The sequence below is a fragment of the Gouania willdenowi genome, chromosome 1, assembly GCF_900634775.1.
Source record: "Gouania willdenowi chromosome 1, fGouWil2.1, whole genome shotgun sequence".
Taxonomy (NCBI): Eukaryota; Metazoa; Chordata; class Actinopteri; order Blenniiformes; family Gobiesocidae; genus Gouania; species Gouania willdenowi.
Window position 1 is genome coordinate 8798541 of NC_041044.1, and position 20150 is coordinate 8818690.

The 20150-nt window shown below is 39.5% G+C and overlaps 1 protein-coding gene across 1 annotated transcript in view; it reads right to left on the reverse strand.

The window, feature by feature from the left end:
* The window catches only part of LOC114480157 (slit homolog 1 protein-like), a 115392-nt gene extending 101465 nt beyond the window's left edge, over positions 1-13927 (reverse strand). The window contains exon 1 of the mRNA XM_028474065.1: positions 13539-13927. Within this exon, the coding sequence (XP_028329866.1) occupies positions 13539-13723 (185 nt within the window). The 5' untranslated portion in view covers positions 13724-13927. The remainder of the gene's footprint in view (positions 1-13538) is intronic.
* Between the last annotated feature and the right edge of the window lie 6223 nt (positions 13928-20150).

Sequence of the window (20150 nt, forward strand, 5' to 3'; positions counted from 1 at the left end):
CCGTGAGGCAAGTCCAGGTGTGCCGTGAGGCAAGTCCAGGTGTGCCGTGGGATTTTGTGACAGTCATACATTATTATTTAAGGCCCTATAAAATCCACGTTAACGGAATCGCAGACGGAATCACGGAATCGACCAATGAAAACAGAATCCACTGTTGAATGCGTAAATGAACAGAATCGGCATGAAACGCCGTCACAGTGAGGAAAGGGAACATTTTTTATGGGAAAATGTTTCCGGGGATGGTTTATTAGGTGCACTACACGCTCCCATCATGGCCGCTTCAAACAGCTTCTAAACCACCCTCTTTTCTAAACTGCTAAAAAAAAGCTACGCAAATCATCACTGACTCCTAAATACAGAGCCAACACTTTACTGTCTGTGAAGCTCCGCCCGTTTCTCATGCAGCGCTGAGAACGTGAGCAGTTTAACTTGCTCTGAGTCAGAGTGTGTTAACAACATCTCATCTGTGCTACACAACATCTGTGGATAAAGCTGTTAAGTTGATCAAAACTTAATCAGTAAACCTGATCAGATTCAGTAAACCATTGATCCCTCAATGGAATTTGCAATTGGGTGATATTAATGCTGTTCGCATACATTTTTATATGATATATAAATAATGAAAAGTGAGCAGTCAGAATAATCCATGTCACAACAACTTACATCTTACTTTATTTTTTACAAACATTTTTGTTTAATTATGGGTTTATTATTTGTTTAGTTTTCTCACAGGAGTTAAAAAGTAATACTTTCTGAAAAAAAAAAGATTACTATAAAAACACGGAATTTTTAATGTGGAAAACACGGAATTTGTGAAAAAATAAAACAGATTTCATAGGGTCCTAATTATTGCAATATACAACTACACACAAATAATTATTTTGTATGCACTAATTTCATAATACATAGGCAAACTCTATACATATTTTTATTTTTTTTATTTTTGAAATATTTTGTTAATATATATTTTATGAGTAATATAGCTGTCTTTCGTAAATATTTATGCACATTTACAGATATTGTACATGATATGAGTGATAACACATATTATATTATAAAGACTATTTTGCACAATAGGTGTGGCTTCAGATTTTTACTTGGTGTGCCTTGGGCACAAAACGTTTGGGAACCACTGGTCTATTATACAGTTTTTCTCAGTCGCTTTGGTAAATTTTTCGACTTTTGCACAACAGTAACCACTAATTTCCACTGGATGTCTAACTGCTGCATATCTGCTGCTTAACAGCAATGGAGCTGATATGTTTCCATTACTACATAACTACTCCGTCAGTACGGAGCACTCCACAACAGATACACAGAGCTTCTATTTTTGCTGGATGCCAGAGCAAAGATGCGTAAATTCAGCAAAGCTTTTTATTCACTACAAATCGCTATATAGTGTGATTACGTGTGAATTAACGAAACCCTGAGTTCTCGCCGCAACAGTTACGCATCGTAGATGGAAGCATTGGGGATTGATGGACAGCGTATTACGCAGTGTAGATGTTATGGAGTAGTTTACGCATCCAGTGGAAATCTGGTGTCAAACTGCATTTCTCAAAACAATTTGTACCAATAGCAAAACACCAGGGCTGCATCTGAATAGTCCCTCTATACCTCCCACACCTTTCCTTAAAGCTGTGATGTCATCCACGGGGTTAAGGAAAAGTGGATTTGTTTGTTTGAGGAAACAAAAAAGGAGCACAATGGAGGGTTCAGGCCCACTGAAGCACGGCTAACCTTGTTTTGTGCAGCATGATGAGGTCAGCGGTCAGACAAGCTACACACTCCCCTCTAATCGCAACAATAGCTCCATGAAGCAGGACGCGTCTCCCTCACACACACACACACACACACACACACACACACACACACACACACACGCACACACACACACACGCACACACACACACACACACACACACACACACACACACATACATACACACACCCCCACACACACACACACACACACACATACACACACACACACCAATTGGGCAATAAAGCAGGTCATCAGCTCATCTCTGCTTTACATCTGACAGAACTTTGTATAGAGCTGATTTCAGATTAAGAGGAAACAAATATAAAGTCAGGGACGCTACGGCCTTTTGGAAGATGTGGCCCAACATGTTTGGCCCTCATGTCATATTTATCTTCAATAGAACTTGGAATGATGTCTGTAACCTACTCAGATATTACTCCATCCATTCCTCCATCAACACTGTTTGGCAGGTTGACATTTGGGAAAAGATCAATGATTTGAATGTGGCTAGCTGATCACCCATCACACAGACTGTTTTCTATCTGCCATTACCTTTAACGAAACAAGTGTAAGGAATGCAACCTCCTCAGCTCCAGCTCAAATTGTCCAAATGTTCCCTGCACACGATTCATGTTCTCACACTATAAGGTCCGACACTCTGACGCAACCTGACTGCTCACACTGTACGTTCATACACAACACGTCGAGGTCCTGTTTCCGGAAATGCAGCGTACAAATTAGAAGAAGAAGAAGAAGAAGAAAAAGAAGAAGAAGGAGAACTCTGAAGTGTCACCATTAAAACAAAAGAAGAAGAAATGGAGAGACAATCGTGAATCTTAGCAAAAAGAGCTTCAAAGAAGAAAAAGCGACGATGTGATGGACCAGGAACAGCTGGAAAGACGTGGGCAGTACAGTCTGTCAATTCTACAGCAGTCCTAAGGTGTTCACGCATGTGCAGTGTGAGAGTTTGACGGTCCGTGGCACTGCTTCAACAGACTCGTACAAGGAGCGACCAGGATTTCAAACAAGTTTGATTTTCTTGCGACCACACGATTGCTGATCTGGAGCTGTTTGTGAGGTTTTAATCGCTTCTCGTGAGTCGTGACCCTATGTACTGTATGCTACACAATGCACGACACGCAATTTAACCGAGACTCGGCCCCAAAAATAGACGCACAAGTGAAAAATCAGCTCAAAATGGGCCAAAAATCTTACAATGTATGCCTGCCTTAAGTAATAGTGGTCTGAATAAATGAAACCTTAACATATTATTCAAAAACAAAACAAAAAGAATCTTGCTGGAATTATTAAAGTGGGTCTTTTTATATTTGTTGGGAGAAACATCTTTCAAGTTTAAAATCAAATATGGTTGTTAAGAAAGAAGAAACACACACACACACACACACACACACACACAGAGAGAGAGAAGGCAGCATGCAGCAAGTCATTCATTTATTCTATCCATCAATCAAATATCTTTGAGGAATGCAAACAACAGTAAGAGAATTACAGAATCACATTCACTCCCAACATACATGTCTGTTATTCCTATAAAACTGCACATACCTCACTGTAAGTGAGAGCTCATTAGAGTCATGAGTAACATAGTTCTGTACAACTAAAGAAGCTGAACTACATCCTTATTTAACCATACTGCAATTCATCTGTCCGATCCGAAACCTAAACCTGTGGAAACCCATGAATTGAGTCCCTAGCTTCCTCCTCCATTATGTGATATGTGATATATATGATGATACACAGTCACATTAAAGTCACTGTGTGCAGTCAATCAATCAAATGCTGACACAGGAATCTAAAATCTAACTGTCATTATACATTATTTTAGAAGAAAAAGGAGTGAATTAAAGCAGTGAGCCATTCACATGGAAACCATCAATGTGCTTCAGTAGGGGTTTAATATTGGCATTTCATATCTCAATTTTAATGTCACATTAACACTTTTTACATCTGCATTTCCTTAATGTAACAACACTGCAGACTGTGAGAGCTGAACTGATTACTTATTAATAAACAAGAGTCATGGCTTTGCTTGATTCTAATTGGGAGCAGCTCTATTCTCAGAGCACTGTTATTGATTTTTTTGTAGATTATGGATCTGATCTGTAATCAGAACATTGCATGCAAAGTCCTGTAAATCAAACTAATATTGAAATAATACATTAAGGTTTTATGAATGTGGAGGGAAACCTATGTACTGTATGAGTAAGCATCGCTAGCTTATGAAAACACTGAGCAGTCAACAAACCCTTTTTATTTCATTTCTAATATCTGCATCCCCCATATTGTCTTTTAATAACCTGACCCTGTCTTTTTCCTCTCTTCCTTCTGTCCTGCTCCATCCTCTCATCCATCCATCTCCCCTGCAGCTGCAGCCCAGTGAATGTGACTAATATTAGCAGCCACGCACAGATGCGCAGCCACATTCAACTCTAATGACACTTCATTAGCAGCATCTTTTAAAGTGAAGTGCCCCAGGGGAAATGGTGCGATGATTGCAGGAGACGAGGAGAGTGAGAGAAGCGGAGGTGGAAGTCGCTCAATGAAGTGTGTGTGTGTGAGAGAGAGAGATGCACAGTGGAATTAACACTGGCTATTATAAGAACCCATTGTGACTGAAACTCTGGATTTTCTTTAAAGTTGCTTTTTGTAACACATATACACACGTGTATCAGCCACTGTACTTGTCTTCATTCAACCAGCTTGGTTCCTGTCAGGATGCATAAAATATACATCTACTTGTAATTTAGCACCAGCCTCTTGACATGGAAATGTTTGCTTTACAGCAGCATGGAAACTGTCTGAGATGGATGGCCTTCTAGAAACATAATAATAAATGTCAGAATTACATCCTCGTCAAAGCATGAAGTCGTACTGTCGTTTAGTCAAAACCTAGGATAATATGACCACTGCAAACAGGATGGAGTGATTGTACAGATCTATGAACACAGGTCAGATAGTGGAGCCCAGAGCTCACAGCAAACATAGTGATGTTGCTTTTAGTTGTTATGCTGCAAAGAAGTGGAACAAACTGCAGCAGAGCTGAAGTCAGCATCTAATGGGAACATTTTAAAATCCAAGTTAAAGGCACCTCTTTTCTCTACTGCGTATGATTGAGAGGGAGATTTTCAATCATATTATTGTTGATTTAATGTTTTTATTACTGATTTTAAATGTTTTTACTGCTGATTTTAATGTTCTTATTGATTTGTAAACTGTTAAATGTGTTCTGTTGCACTTTTTAATCATGTAAAGCACAATGTGCACACACACACTCCATCTTTTTTACAATATGCTGCTCTTTGCCTTTCTTATTACCTCTCAGGGATTAATAAGGTTTTTTCTGATTCTGATTTTTCACGCAATCAAACTCTGCACTGAAAGATCAGGCCAGCAAGGCAATGGATGGATGGATGTGAATGAATGAATGAGTGGATGGATTCATGAATTATTATCACAACTAGCCCAGGGCAACATATCGAGATTCAATATATATCGAGTTTTTTTTTTATTTTGGTGACATGAAAAATTACAATACCATCTATAACAATACATTTTTATTTTTTAGCTTATTTTGTATTAAAATACTTGTTTTAGGTGTTTCTGCTTTCGCTATGTCTCAATTTAACCCAGGATTGTCTTTCTACTAAGGCTTTATTGAGTGAAAAAATATCAAGATTTATATTGTATGTTGCATTTTTACAACTGTTCAACTGCCTGTAAATTGTTTATTGGCCGCAAAACAAATGAAAAGTAGAGGTTTTTTACCTGCAGATACGTCAGTAAAATCAACAGCGAAGTGAACAGAATAATTCGTATCTCCACAGTGACATCTCCTATTATTTGCTGACTTTGTGTATCTTCTCACACTCTCGTGTCCCTCTTCCTAAATAACCACACACGTTAGGGCCTAAAGGGGATTTCATTTTTTTCTTTGTTTCCATGACAATGTAGGAAGAAGGTGTTTAGTTAGACTGGTGCAGTCACCTTGATAAATGAGCCTTTTATTACTGGCTGTCTCCTGGGGAATACTGAGCTCACACCATGACTCTCTCTCCCTGTGGCCCGGCGTCCAGCTGACACACACTCTCAGATCACTTTACATGCTAATTGAGAGGCAAGGCCTCTTACAAATCGCTGTTTAATGAGTCGATCCTCTTCTACGTCTGTGTCTGCAGGACGGTGTGATGGTCCCCACTGTGAGACGGGAAAAACAACCCAGGGGTCAAAAGGGCACAGCGGCTCTGTTTACATGAGCGGAGAAAGCCGACGTTAGATGGGCTGGGTGGACGGCTGGACTGATGGAAACAGGAACAGGACTATTGTGTACGTGTGTGATCTTCTCCTGACCAATACGGGATGAACCCACGTCAACAGAAAGGCTGAATGGATGAACCAACCTTTCTTGTCCACGAGGAACTTTCTTAGGATGGTTACTTTTGTAAATCAAACTATATTTAAGGATACCTGCTTTACTTAGTAGTGTTAAAGCTGCTAATGACAACCCCTAGCATTTTTAAAGCTGTATAGTAGTCCCTCGTTTATTGCAGGGGTTACGTTCTAAAAATAATCAGTAATAGGCGAGTCACCTTTTTTTTTAAGGCTGTAAAACCCCTCACCACACACTTTATACACTTTTCTCAGACAGTAATTAACATTTCTCTCTAGTTTAAACACTTTCAAAGTTCAAACCTTTGTAGATTTTAAAACATAAACCTGTTTTCAAACATACAGCACTTCAGAGTCACACTGCTAGTGATCAGACTGAAACAACCCCAAGGTTTCTGAGGCTGGTTTTAACAGATGAGCCCAGATCACCAAGGGAGTTTTTAATCAGAGGATCTTTTTTATCAGGAGAGATGATCAGGGTTTCTGTTCTGTTTGATGACAACCAGTTTTTGATACAGGATATACAATCTAAGAACGCAGATAAAAAGTGAAACTCTGAGTCATTAAAGGAGCAGTACAACTGGATATCGTCAGCATAAAAATGATACGACACATTTTTAAAACCACGGATCAACCGACCAAGAGGCATCAGATACAATAAAAACAAAACAGGCCCCAGAACAGAGCCCTGGGCTACTCCACATGACAGGTTGGACATATTAGACATAACATTGTTAATAGCAACATTAAAAGTTCTTCTATTTATATAAGAGGTAAACCACTGGAGAACAGCATCAGAAAACCCCATCTCAGATTTGAGTCGATCAATCAGTATACTATGATCTACTGTGTCAAAGGCAGATGTCAGATCAAGTAAACCCAAGACTGTCTAACGACCAGAGTCAGCGGCCATCGTCACGTCACTAGAAACTTTCAGAAGAGCAGTTTCAGTGGATTGATCTAAAACCAGATTGATATTTATCATAAAAATCAAGCTGTTCCATGTATGAGGTTAGCTGCTAAGCAACCACTTTCTCCATGATTTTAGACATGAAGGGAAGCTCAGATATGGGCCGGTAGTTTATAAGCTCCCCCGGATCAAGATTGGGTTTTTTAAGAATGGGGTTTACTATCGCATGTTAAAAGAACCTGGGGACCGAGCCTGATAATAGTGAGAGGTTAATCAATTTTAACACCCAAGGACCGACAACATCAAAAACATTTAAAAGCAGGGAAGTAGGAACAATGTCTACAGTGTCTAAGAACTAATGAAAGCACTTCTAAAATATAAAAAGTGTTACTTTGTATGTAGTATTTGAACTTTGAGTAGTTCATTTTGTGTGATCATGGTTCTGCACCATCTTTGCATTCTTCTAAAGCAGTGGTTCTCAAAATGTTTTGGCTCATGTACCCCCTTTCTCTTATTCCTGAATCCAAGTCCCCCTTTTTACAACTACAACATTTTGCTCAGACTATGAAAAATCAACTATAGAGCAAAATGATGGAATTAATGAGTATTGACACAGATTTAAAGAATCACATTTTTTAAATAAGTGGAATGAAACAGTATTTAGTGCCCCTGAATAGACTTATTACTATAGTTTTTATAATATCCGGTCATCTCCTGCCTGGAGTGGGACCAAAACTGACCCTTGTATATTCGGTTGATCTTCTAATCAAGATTATTTCTAATGTCTTTATAATGATTATCCTTTTTAACTGAAAATAAACATTATAAAACCCCATATTTATAATGCTTTCATTTGTTAATTTTCCACTTTCTCTCTCAAGTACCTCCTATAGTCCCATTGCGTACCCCTAGGGGTACACGTAGCTCCATTTGAGAAACACTTTTCTAAGGGATTTCCCACAATGCCTTGTGTAAAACTTCTCTGAAGTCAAAGTTATTTTTCAACAAATCCAATATTTGTGATGACGTCAAAAACAATCTTGTAAGCAGCAATTTCAACTTTCAACATTTTGATTGCAAGTAAATTCTGCGTTTTGTGGAAGAAATACCTTAGACTCATTCATCTTTGAGGCCTACACTCTGTCTTTATCAGTGTTAAAAAAGATGATAGCAATCATCACTGGCAGATTTGAAGATTTGGATAAGACTTAATGATAAGTCCAAGCAGCAAAAAAAGCAGTTTTTACTAGTCCTAATGTTTTTTTGTTTTTTTTTTTTTGGTTTTTAAAGATAAATTCTTGTAGTTAACCACTGTATCTGTTACAGCTGTCATTGAATGCAAGGCAGAGTAAACCACCATGGGTGTGACACCAATCATTCTCAGCACACAACAGAGAAAAGTGGAACTCGAACCCTTGACCTCTGAACTTGTGCACCATAGAGTGATCATTTAGACTCATGGTTGTGAAAGTTCAAATTACATTTATGTAACTATATATTATTGAAGAGAACCTCAATATTTGATTCATAATCTGTGTTAAGAGACGTATTGTAAACATTGTATAGTTAGTAAAGACAAAACACAACTAATCTCTGTGTAGGAACACAGTTTAAATGTCTTATATTATACAAATACCCTTTTTAATGGTTTTCTAACAGTAATATGTATCTCCATAATCTCGTTATGATGTCCCAAGAGTGAAAATGTATGATTCCTCCATCCCTTGTTTGCTCCACATTTTGTAAATGTGTGCTCGGACAGTGACTTTGCATTTGCTCGGTTTATGACTTCATAAGAGGAATGACTCCTCCTTCTGAACCTGCAGAGAGGTCTGGCGCACCCTCACTACTTTGTGGGTAAACAGGCATGGTGAAGGCAGGACGAGCAACGCAAATTGTGGTGTTTGTCGGCTGTATCGTGTAACGCAAAAGTTGTTACCAAAAGAAATTTCCAATATACTGTAAGTGTGCTCGACATTTTACGGAGGACTGCTTATAAAACATGGCCCTGTACAGCGCTAGCTTAGCTCAAAGGCCCTGGATAAAGTACTGATGTACCTCAGACTCAGTGACGTGCCATGAACACTAGGGTTGGGTAGGCAGGGCACTGCCAATCAAGACCACCACCACAATTCCCTATGTTTCTGCTAACAAGTGTTAATCTAACAAAATCAACATTGTAAAACACCAATAAAGAAACATAAACAATTATTCAATATAGCCTCCATACTCTCTCAAAAAGAAATATCTCATGACATGGCAGCGCATCCATTGTTTGTGTTGGACACAGAAACACAGAGAACATAACAACAAAAACTCGAAACAGCCTCAGCGAGGAGCATCCACAAAGCCAATCCTTCCTATTGTACCATTCACTGTGGAAAGTACGAAACATTTTCTGACTTTACTTTTGCTGAAGGTCTGGTAGCTCAGGTGTTGGTCTCCCATCTTTTAAAAGCTTTAAAAGCTGTCATTTTCTTTTCTTTATTGTCTCTGCGCTATCATCCTTCCTGTAGTGTCATCCCCCTTCTAGCTAGAGAACGTAGCAGCGTCAACGCTTTATCAATTCACTAATGCACAGTGAACGTACGTATAGGATTTAGCATTGCGTGGGCAAAGGCAGCATAGAGAGCTGCATTTTTACGTAAATGGTTTTCATCTTGGGGAACTGACTGCGTATGCACAAACACTGCACGTCACTGCTCAGACTTCTGTCCACGCTGGTCAGACTGTTGTCTAACTGTTTTCATACTATGTAAATCGTAAAGTCAAAGTTTGATCCACTACAAGAGTAAATAACAAGTGAAACAAGCTGCCATCTCTGCAGAGGTTGGTGAAATGCACATTAGATACCTGAAACGGTTCGACCACATATGTAAAAATGATGCTCGGCTTCAGGCCGTGCTCGTTCACATCAACTCCTTAAGGCATTGAGCATTTTCAATGTAAAACATTTGAATATGTTAGCAGCCAATGGGTTTTTTCACTGGATGTAAACAGCATCTCCGTCTCATCGGTAATAAAGCAGGACGCTCTGCAGGATCGCAGCCACTGCCAAGGTCTACCTCACATGATGGTGATGATGAGTGATGCACTTATCATTTCTGAATGTAGGAAATTCCTACAGTAGCTTAGTAAAATCAGGCTTTCCACACATACAAACGTTCATTGATTGTAGAAGAGTTGAGCGTAAATGGAGATCTATGGACAAGGTGAACAAGCTATGCTACAAAGAAGTGGAACAAACCGTCAGCAGAGCTAAAGTTAGCATCCAATATGAACATTTTTAAATCGAAATCAAATGCACTCTTTTTCTCTACTGTGTATGTTTCGTATATTTTTAATCATGTTATTGTTGATTTAATGTTTTTACTGCTGATTTTCTTATTGATTTTTAAACAGTTTTCTGTTGCACTTTTTGATCATGTGAAGCACATTAAATTGCCTTGTGTGTGGAATGCTCGGGAAAATAAATTTTCCTTGCCTTGACATTGACAAGTGTTATGAAATCTCCATGTTCCACGATTTCCAGACAGCCAAAATAGATGACATCATGGCCCGCTCCACCTCCTTGTAGATGAAGCACATCAGACATCCTTCATTCACAAACTTTAGTGAGTGTGGATGGGAGAATATTCTTAAGAGCATATAACTGCATATGCTTAATAGCTTAAGCTCAAGTGGGAGAACAGGGCTCTATGTGAGTAGCCTCCATGTTTTCCAGGCTAGTTCTTATCGTCTCATCACCCTGTTGGTCTCTTCTCTGAGATTCTCACACTTCTTACAGCCTGGTTTTGCCATCCCACATAATTAGACTTGTGGATGTGGCCGTCTGTGACTCGGAGTACAGCATTTTCCAGGCCATTTCTTTTCACGCAGTAGCCTAGCCCTTCATCCCCAATAATAATGAAGCTATCAGCCTTGGAGGGAAAACATCGTCCACGCTACAGTACGCCATAAAGAAGCCAAGATAATATATCTCCACTGCCCGCCATCAATTATTCATCCACAGGCACTCTACAACCTGAAATAAACACATGCACTTAGCGTGTACAAACACACATGCACGCTCACCCTGCACTGATAACCCTGTGTGGTTTACACAGGAGTGAGTGGGGCGCACACAGATTAAGTGCAGTCTGATTTAAAACTTGCACGGCAGTGTCGTTTTGTGAGTGTTCATGGAAGAATATGGAGCAAATTTTGTGTTTACTTTGTGGAAAAACCAAGCAGGGGTTCTTTAATGCTGATGGTGATTAGCAGCATTCCTACATTCATATCACGATGGTGTCCCCATTTCACCCCAATACCCTTTCCGTAGGTAACAGAGGGAATTCCTGCTGTTTTTTTTTCTTTTTTACATTTAATAGTAAAGTAAAAGCCATTACTCCTAAAACCTATTGTATTTTTTTTTATTACTTTGCTCTGCATTTTCAATGTATTTTTTGTACCTAAATCATCTAGTTTGGTCATTTTAAGAATTTTTTTTTTTAGATCTTTTAGCCCATTGAACTCCATTTCTTTCATCCCAAACCATTTGTTGTTGCAAAAGTACCAGGCAGGGAAGGCGGAGCCTTATCTTTCATCATCAAATGTAAAATACTAACAATAATTAGAGAAAATATTTTGTCCACTTGACTGTTCTATCAATTTGTTTTCTGTTTTATTTCAAAAATGTTATGGTCAAAATGACAACACTAAACAAGACCTTTGACACCCCTAACTTTATATACAAATTATTCACAATTTCAATTTGTAATAAAAAAAAACAACACAAGAAATAAACAGAAATCTAACAGATAAAGAAATACATTTAAACAAGTTTTTGTTTGTCTTGCTATTGTTGAAACATTTAGAATTAAATAAAGTATAATAAATTGCTTTTAAAACAATGAACGTTTCAATTAAGGTCAACAATGAAATATAATCAACAAAATCTTTATTGACCTTATACATAAGTATAACAAAATTATATTCAAACTTAGTGCAAGAACATACAATATACTGTACGTAAGAATATAAAATAGCAGATTAACATAGAATAAAAGGAAAAGGAAACAATTGCTCACTATTTACAAATTTACAAATATAAAATTACATTAAAATAATAAACAAAACAGCATGTTTAATGCTAGTAATTAAGACTGAATCATGTGGTCTGAACTCCAAACAACCTGCTGGGACTCAAACTGCTGATGATACTGAATAATAACTATAGCTAATATCAAACAATTACACAGCATATGCACACCCACTCATCCAGTGAAGCTGATCATCCAATAAATGGAACCGATGTAAGTGCTTTTTGATGCTCTGCCTCATTTACTAACATAAAGGAAAATAAACTAGCACCGCAGTGTATTCAGTGTCCCATCACCATTAGCTTGAGCCTCAGCAGTGATGGCATTGGTCTCTGCTCGAGCTCATTAAGCCAGCAGGCATCTTACAAACAAAGGGGGGGGGGTCTGAAAATGTCAATAACAAGAAGTCAGTTAAAGCACAGCAGAAGGCACAGCAATGTTACACAGAGGAAGAAAGGAACGACAGATGCCCTCTCACATCCAGCTGTGAGCCTGAAGCTGAAAGCTTTGTTCCAATGTGTTTACTCTGTGTATATTTTACTGTTTTTATACTTTATCGTATTATTTTATTGTGTTTTTACCACTGTGTACAGTATCCACACAGTCACCTAAGCAGAGACCAAACCTAAAGATAATTATAAATAACTATAATTATACTGAAAATACTGTATATTGAACCATTGCTTTGCTTCTGTGGTCAGTAAATGCACAGATCTCTGTCCTCTAAGCATTTTCTTTGCTTTTTTATGTCAATTTCAGTTGTTAACAAGTTACTGAAAAGTGTATTTTATTTATTTTTTGTTAAGAAATAACAGGGATCGGCAAATAATATGTGTGTAGAAAAGAGATCTGCACACTTAGATCAAAGCAAGTAAAAAAAAAAAAAATCCCAAGCTTTCGGTCAGAGGACCTTCATCAGGTTGACTTAACCTGAAGGTCTGAGCTTGAGAAATTAAATATTTTTACTTGCATTGATCCAACTGTGCAGATCTCTTTTTCACACTTGTTTTGTGTTGAAAATAGTAAAAAGTGACATTGTGCAATCTTTTCTATTGGTATTGCTTTAGTTTCACCATCAAGCAAACGTGACCCCCAGAATGGGCATTTAGTATATAATATACTATAACTCCAAACACACATGGACCTGCCATCCAAAGGTTAATTGTTCTCAAACCTAAACAGGTGATGATCCAAACTTTGTTCTTCAGACCAGTTCTGAGTCAGTACATCCCACCATGTACAAAGTGTTCCAATCATCTTACACAGATTTATTTGTTTTTACTGATGCATGAACAGCTGCAGTGTTTGTCTTTGGTTCATTTCTGAAGCTCAGACTCTACAACATCAGTGACCCTTTGGTCCTCAGTGTACTCACAGCCTCTCGGTTCCTCTGGGGATGTTTTTGGGTACGGAGTGGATTCCCAGCCCGTGACAGTCCACCGTGTTCCCCAGGCAGCTACAGGGGGCGGGACAGGCCTGGACACCTGGGTGACCTCCCATCAGGATGATCACACACCACAGCAGCAGCACCACGCTGCAGCTCACTGCATCCTCAGGCATGTCGATGGAGCTCTGTGTGAACCAGCAGTCACTGGATCCCTATCTGACCGACCAGCACAGCACCAGTAGTAGAATACCTTTGAAGAAGTGAGCACAAACAGCAGCAGGGACTGCCACTTGATCCCAGAGCGGCCTTACAGTAGACACATAGAGGGGAGGAAAAAGGCAAGTGTATCCTCTTCTACTTGTCCCCAGCTCTCTCTCTCTCTCTCTCTCTCTCTCTCTCTCTCTCTCTCTCTCTCTCTCTCTCTCTCTCTCTCTCTCTCTCTCATGCAGCTGTACAGTGTGCTCTCCTCTTCCCTCTACTTTTCATTGAGTCATTGTGAACTGAGCAGTGAGCCACCAGAAAAATACCAAAGGAGGGGGGACTCCCTCTCTCTCTCTCTCTCTCACCCTCACACATAGTAATCATCCATCAAAAGCTCTTACAAATAACAGCACCAAGGCTCCTCCTTCACTCTATCCCCCCCCCCACCTTGTCACATACACGGCACCCAGGGTGAACTCCCATCTATCTGCTGACAGCCCAGTGGGAGCGACCACCTCCAGCGATTGCGGAGCTCGCTCTCTGTCTCTCTATCTTTCTTGCCTTCTCCCCCAGGGAAAGAAAAAGAGCTGCATCGAGGAGAAAAGAGAGAAGGAAAGATGGAGGAAGGGGGGGTAGGAGAGAAAACTGATACTTTGAAGTGCCCGACCAGTAAGAAAATACCAGTGACATAAAAGACAAACATGAAAAAGACAGAAGAAGCATTTATGAGATGGAGCGAGAGGTGAAAAGTTGTGCTCATGCTCTCATTGGTCCTTTCTGCTCACATGACTGCAACTTGGTTTTTGGTCATGTCATGCTGACATATCTGGGATAAAGTAAAGTGCCAAAAAGCTTCCATAGTGTGAAAGCAAATAGAGCCTGGTATAGTATTTTTTATCTCTACCCACAGAAACCTTTGCAAACGCACACAGGAAATAAACTCATGTAACCAGTGAGAGGTAAAACCAAGCCCAGGTCAACCAAAATCGACCAAGTCTGAACCAATGGTGACATTGTTTCTGCTGATCGTGCTGTGGAAACCATGTAAAGCAATTTCTCAACATTGCACTTGAAGATGCCTCTACCTCAATCATAACTATAGGAATGACACCAATCAGTGGAGAGAATGGAGGGCAATCACAGTTCATGGATTCTGTGTTCTGCTCATGAATGGAGTTATGAGTTCATTCTGCAGCAGTGAAGAATGATTATGATATAAGGGGTGAATTAGTTACTGCAGGTCTGATACATTATTTGCTTTGTGAGAACATCAAAGTAATTGAAACGCTCCCTGTGGGATGTTGGGATGCTACAACAGTGACATTTATCCATCTATCATCTCGGGTAGGAACCTCGTGTAATGGCCATGGCAGGATAATAAACTCTTCTTTAAGCAGCAGATTGGGTTTGTCATCGGTCTTAAACTGAAGTGGCTTCATTTCCACAGTTTGTTATTAACCATCAGTCACCAGTAAGGATTGCTGCTGGGCTCCCTTTGTTTTTCCCAGCAGACGCAGTGGGACAGGTTCATTTAACCAGGCGTTCTTCACAAGTGATGGAAAACAAATTGGCCACAGGCAGCGCTCAGCTTCTGCCTTTGTGCGATTCAATTGAACAACTCATTCAGGCATAATCTGCCACAGAGGGAAGGGGTGATGTTGACAGCTCGGGAGGGGAGGGGGGGACCCCACGTTTCTGGAGCTAAAATCGCTTTTTGAAGCATTGGTGAGTGAAGTGCTGAGGGGGGGCCTCAGTAGCAACGCGTCTAAATTGATTTTAAAAGTAAAGAGCAGATGCTTTTGTCTCTACTGCATCTTTTTTTGCCCCAAAACTGTTTATCCACATACAAGATGACTTCATGTTGTCGGAATTTCAATGGAACATACATAGGAATGAAAATAAATTAATAGATCATTTGCATTTTGTATACTTTATTCATCACCATAGTGAAATTCTTTTTCTGCATTTTACCTGAGGGGTAACAGTGGGCTGCCATTGCAGGCACTCTGGGGAGCAGTTGGATGGGGGTTAAGGGACATGCTCAACATCCCACAGTGATGGCTCATGCAAGATTTGAACCAGAGACCCTTCGATTGCTAGCCCGCTGTCCGCCACCACTCCCCATTAACATCAAACCACTGAAACTGCAGGAAAAATATCACAATTTGAGGATGTCAGGCTGGTTTTTTGTGTTCTGAGTGTAAAACCAATTAAAGAGCTGAACCAAACAGTTACTGCAGTCATTTAGTGATATTCAGAGTGTGCCTGATGCAGGAACACAATGCACTTTGCAAAGAGAAAAGGCCAATATTTAGTCATCTCAGAATCACATACAACTGTCCTTTTCCACATATTCACAACCTGGAATATGAACAAAGCAAAGCAGGGATTAACTCATTGAGTGCCATTCCTGTCTATAGACGTGAATTGTGTTTTTCGGCTGGGGTTGCTAGGAGACAGTGTGACGAAGCTCTCCAGTGAATATCTAACTTGTACCATGATGTAATGACAAACTGGTGACATGTAGGTGGCAGCAGCGCACCTTTGGATGAGAGATCACCCGTGATGGGCAGAGCTCAGAGGGAAAGGAAAGGAGTTTACGAGACAGAAAATGGTGCTAAGAGAGTCGATGCTGAAGCTCACAGCAGCACACGCACGACCAGAGCATGTGTGGAACCTACTGTAAGTGGACTATCGAGAGTGTCGCGATGGTGAGATAAAACAATAAAAAAAACGGGGCAAGAGCTGACACTCGGCATGTCCGGAAGGAAGAGGAAGTTGTGCGTGTGGAGAATGACGGGGAGAGACTTGGAGGATGGACAAAATACAGTAAGAAATCCATTCAACTCTAAGACAGATAGCAAAATAATAATAACGTTGTCATCAAAAGCCTGGTCTCAGTGTTATTTTTGTTGTTTTATAGAAGGAAACCAATGTTGAGGTGTCACTGATAGATTTTTTCAGAAAAAGCCGTTTTTCTCAGCTTTTTGTCACAAACTGGCGATTTGAGTGAAACTTGCCTCTATTCAACTACTGATTACAGAAAAACGAAACAAGCTAGAATCTGGTGTCAGATTTCAGATAGTCATAGTACAAAATATTCTGTGGGTCTTTAAAAATCAGTCAAAATGCTCTAAAACGGCTGAATGAGTTAATAACACACACACTATGGGGAGCTGCCCCATAGTGTGTGTGTCCCCTGTGGTCATCAGTGTTAGGAACGTTACTTTAATTAGTTATAGTTACTCACTACTTGTTCCAAAAAGTAACGGCGTTAATTAACTGAATTACTCTATAATAAAAGTAACTCATTACCAAGGAAAGTAACTATTTGCGTTACTGTTAAAAAAAAAAAAAAAGTTGCTGTATGTCAAAGAATTCTGATTTTTTTAGATGCGTGTGTCGTGAGGTGCTTCATTAAATTTGAGTTCTTTACAACAGATGTGGACTAAGTCTTCACTCCTGGATATAATGAACACTTCACATGTAGGTTCTCGCCTTTGACCACAATTGATATAAAGTAGTGTTTGTATCGTCACCTTAAAAATGACAACTTTTCATCAGACTGTTCCACACTAGTGTGTGTGTGTGTGTGTGTGTGTACGTCACCTTAGCCAATCATAATCGCTCACCTTGTTTTTAACCCACCTCCTCACTACAGCTGAGTAAGAAGCCGGGGATGCTTTCTGATCACAGTTTATTCAATCAATGCATGTAACGCACCACATTTAACGTTAAGTATTGATAACGGCGTTGTAACGGCGTAAAAAGTAATTAGTTAGATTACCCCGTTACTGAAAAACAAACGCTGTTATTTTAAACGTTGTTATTCCAAACACTGGTGGTCATGGTTCAGTTCTAGGATCTAGGACCTTAAATGGGATCAGGTAGATAGAAGAAAGGTATAGCTTAGGGAAAAGAAAATAATGCAGGAAAGAGAGAGGTTTAACAGAATACCTATGTCAGTGACAAGTCACATTTGTTTGAAAAGCCAGTGAAATCTCCGAATGTTCATTCAGGATAAAGGAGTGTTGGTAGAGTGAACTACGTACATGTTGGTAGAACAGGGTTAAACAGGAGACAATAATATTTGGTATATCAAGTGTTCATCAGACCCAAAAGACAGAGCATGCCTGTGAGTTCTCAGCAAGTGCATGTGTGTGAGGCCACATTGGAGCCCGGAGAACCCTCTAAAACCCACCCAAACATCAAGGAAAGTGGTTCCCAAGGCACAGGAAAGTCCACCCCTGTACAGCTCCGCAATGGACAGAAGAGTGAAACCTATCAAACTCCTGGAGAAGGAACTTCACAAGTGTCCAGCCCAAATCAGAACCAACCCAGCTACCAATGCAGTGAGCCAGGATCCCCAACATGTCAATCATCATCTAAGGAGGGCAACAGCAACCCCAAACAAGAGCTGGAGTGAAAACCCTCTCAACATCATCTTGACAAAGAAGCTATACGTCTACACAGTGAGTGCATGTAATTAGTAAATATGTGTGTATCACTTTAAAATTACAGGTGGATGGGGAGAGGAATCACTCCCAAAATGGTATCTATGTGGTGCACATTGTAACAAATAACCTGGCACAGAAAAGGTTAATGCTGAGATAAAATATGAAGCAAATCATCAAAACAAGCCACAAAAGAAGATAACTGTTGTAGCTGGTACTTTTATTTATTTATTTTTAATTTGCTTACATTTTCCTTTGGAGATGCCAATTTAGACAAAGATTTATAAGAAAAATATTCAGTCCAACCACAAGTCCTTGTTTGAATCACACCCATCAAATGGATGACACATTTCTTTATTCCAAGGCATGTCACGATACCTTTGATACACCGAGTCTTGGAAGTCTTGCAGCAATTTTTTACATGTTTGAGACGAGCCGTAAGACTGTGACTTTCAAGGAAATAAAGATAACCATATAAGAGATGCTACCATGAGTTAATTAATATTTATGGAGAAAGTTATCAAGGAAGGTCCAGGTTTAACTTTGGCTTTGCAATGTGAGCGTCACCAGGGAAAGAGGGAAGGGAACCCTGTCAACCGAATTTCTATGACAAAGAAAGTACATTAAGCCAAACGTAAAAATAAAGGACAGTAAAATGGATACAGTGTTACAGATGTGGCTATACTGCCTCATTAAACATTTAGGTTAGCACACACCACCACTGACGTGTTGGCTCTACATCAGTGGTTCCCAAACTTTTCACAGTCCCGACTCCCGTACCCCTCGAAACATTTAACCTGAAGCCATGTACCCCCTACTCCTGGACACATAACAATGAAATGCAGTGTTTTTCAACCTTGGGTCTGGAATTCAAATGGGGTCCCCTGAAATGTCTAATAATTTATAATAAATAAACGAAATACTGAAGAAAAATGTATTTTTAAAAATGTTTTAAGTATTATTATTTTTCAAATTCACACACACAAAACAATCTTAAACAACTATATTATACTTTGACTTTCTCAAATATAAATATAGTTAAAATAAAATGCAGAATAAAAATATCTGAGCTGGTGCATCTTGTCACTTTGTGCACTATTCCTGGCAACAACAAACATTATCAAAAGCTAATTCTAGAAAGAAAGAGAAAAGTCTCTGAAGACGCCAAATATTTGTAATATTAAAATGGAGTCACGTCCCAAAAAAGTTGGGAACCACTGATGTAATGTCACATACAATGTAGCTCTACAGTAAAATGTGTCTCTCAATGTAACCTATCCTGTTGAGTAACAATATATAATAATTAAAAAAAAAAAAAAATCTGTAACCATGGATGGTTTTACATCCGCTAATGTGCAATTTGTGGCAATGCATGGAGGCTCCTGACTGCTGGTCTATTTATATTCTAGTTTCCAATTTGTATTTATTATTCTGAATAAGTTATTCATGTACCCCTCGTGACAATTTCCGTGCCCCACTTTGGGAACCTCGGGTCTACATGACAGGGCTTTATAGTACAAGCAATCCACAAGCGTATAGCTCGGTGGAAGCGGGAGGACCAGTCTGCCTCCAGAGCACCAGCTCTGAAAGTGGAGGCAACGCCTGCTGTTAGCAAAAGCATAAAGTTAGGACTGGTTCTAGGTTTACACTTTACTCCACATTCTTATCCTGACAGTTCTTGATCAGTGGTTCACGGTTCAATCAGCCTGTGATATGTTCTTTATATTACCTTCATCATGTTCTGCTCTCTTCCTGTCCAAACCCAACCAGTCCTGACATGAGGCCCCTCCCCTGAGTCTGGTTTTACTGGAGGTTTCTTCCTGGCCGTTAAAAGGGAGATTTTCACCTGAAGCATTGCTGATGCTTGCTTGAAATGTTTTGGGGTATTTTTTTTTCCCTTTTCATTACAACACATTTGTCATGAGCACCTTGAGATGACTCGGTT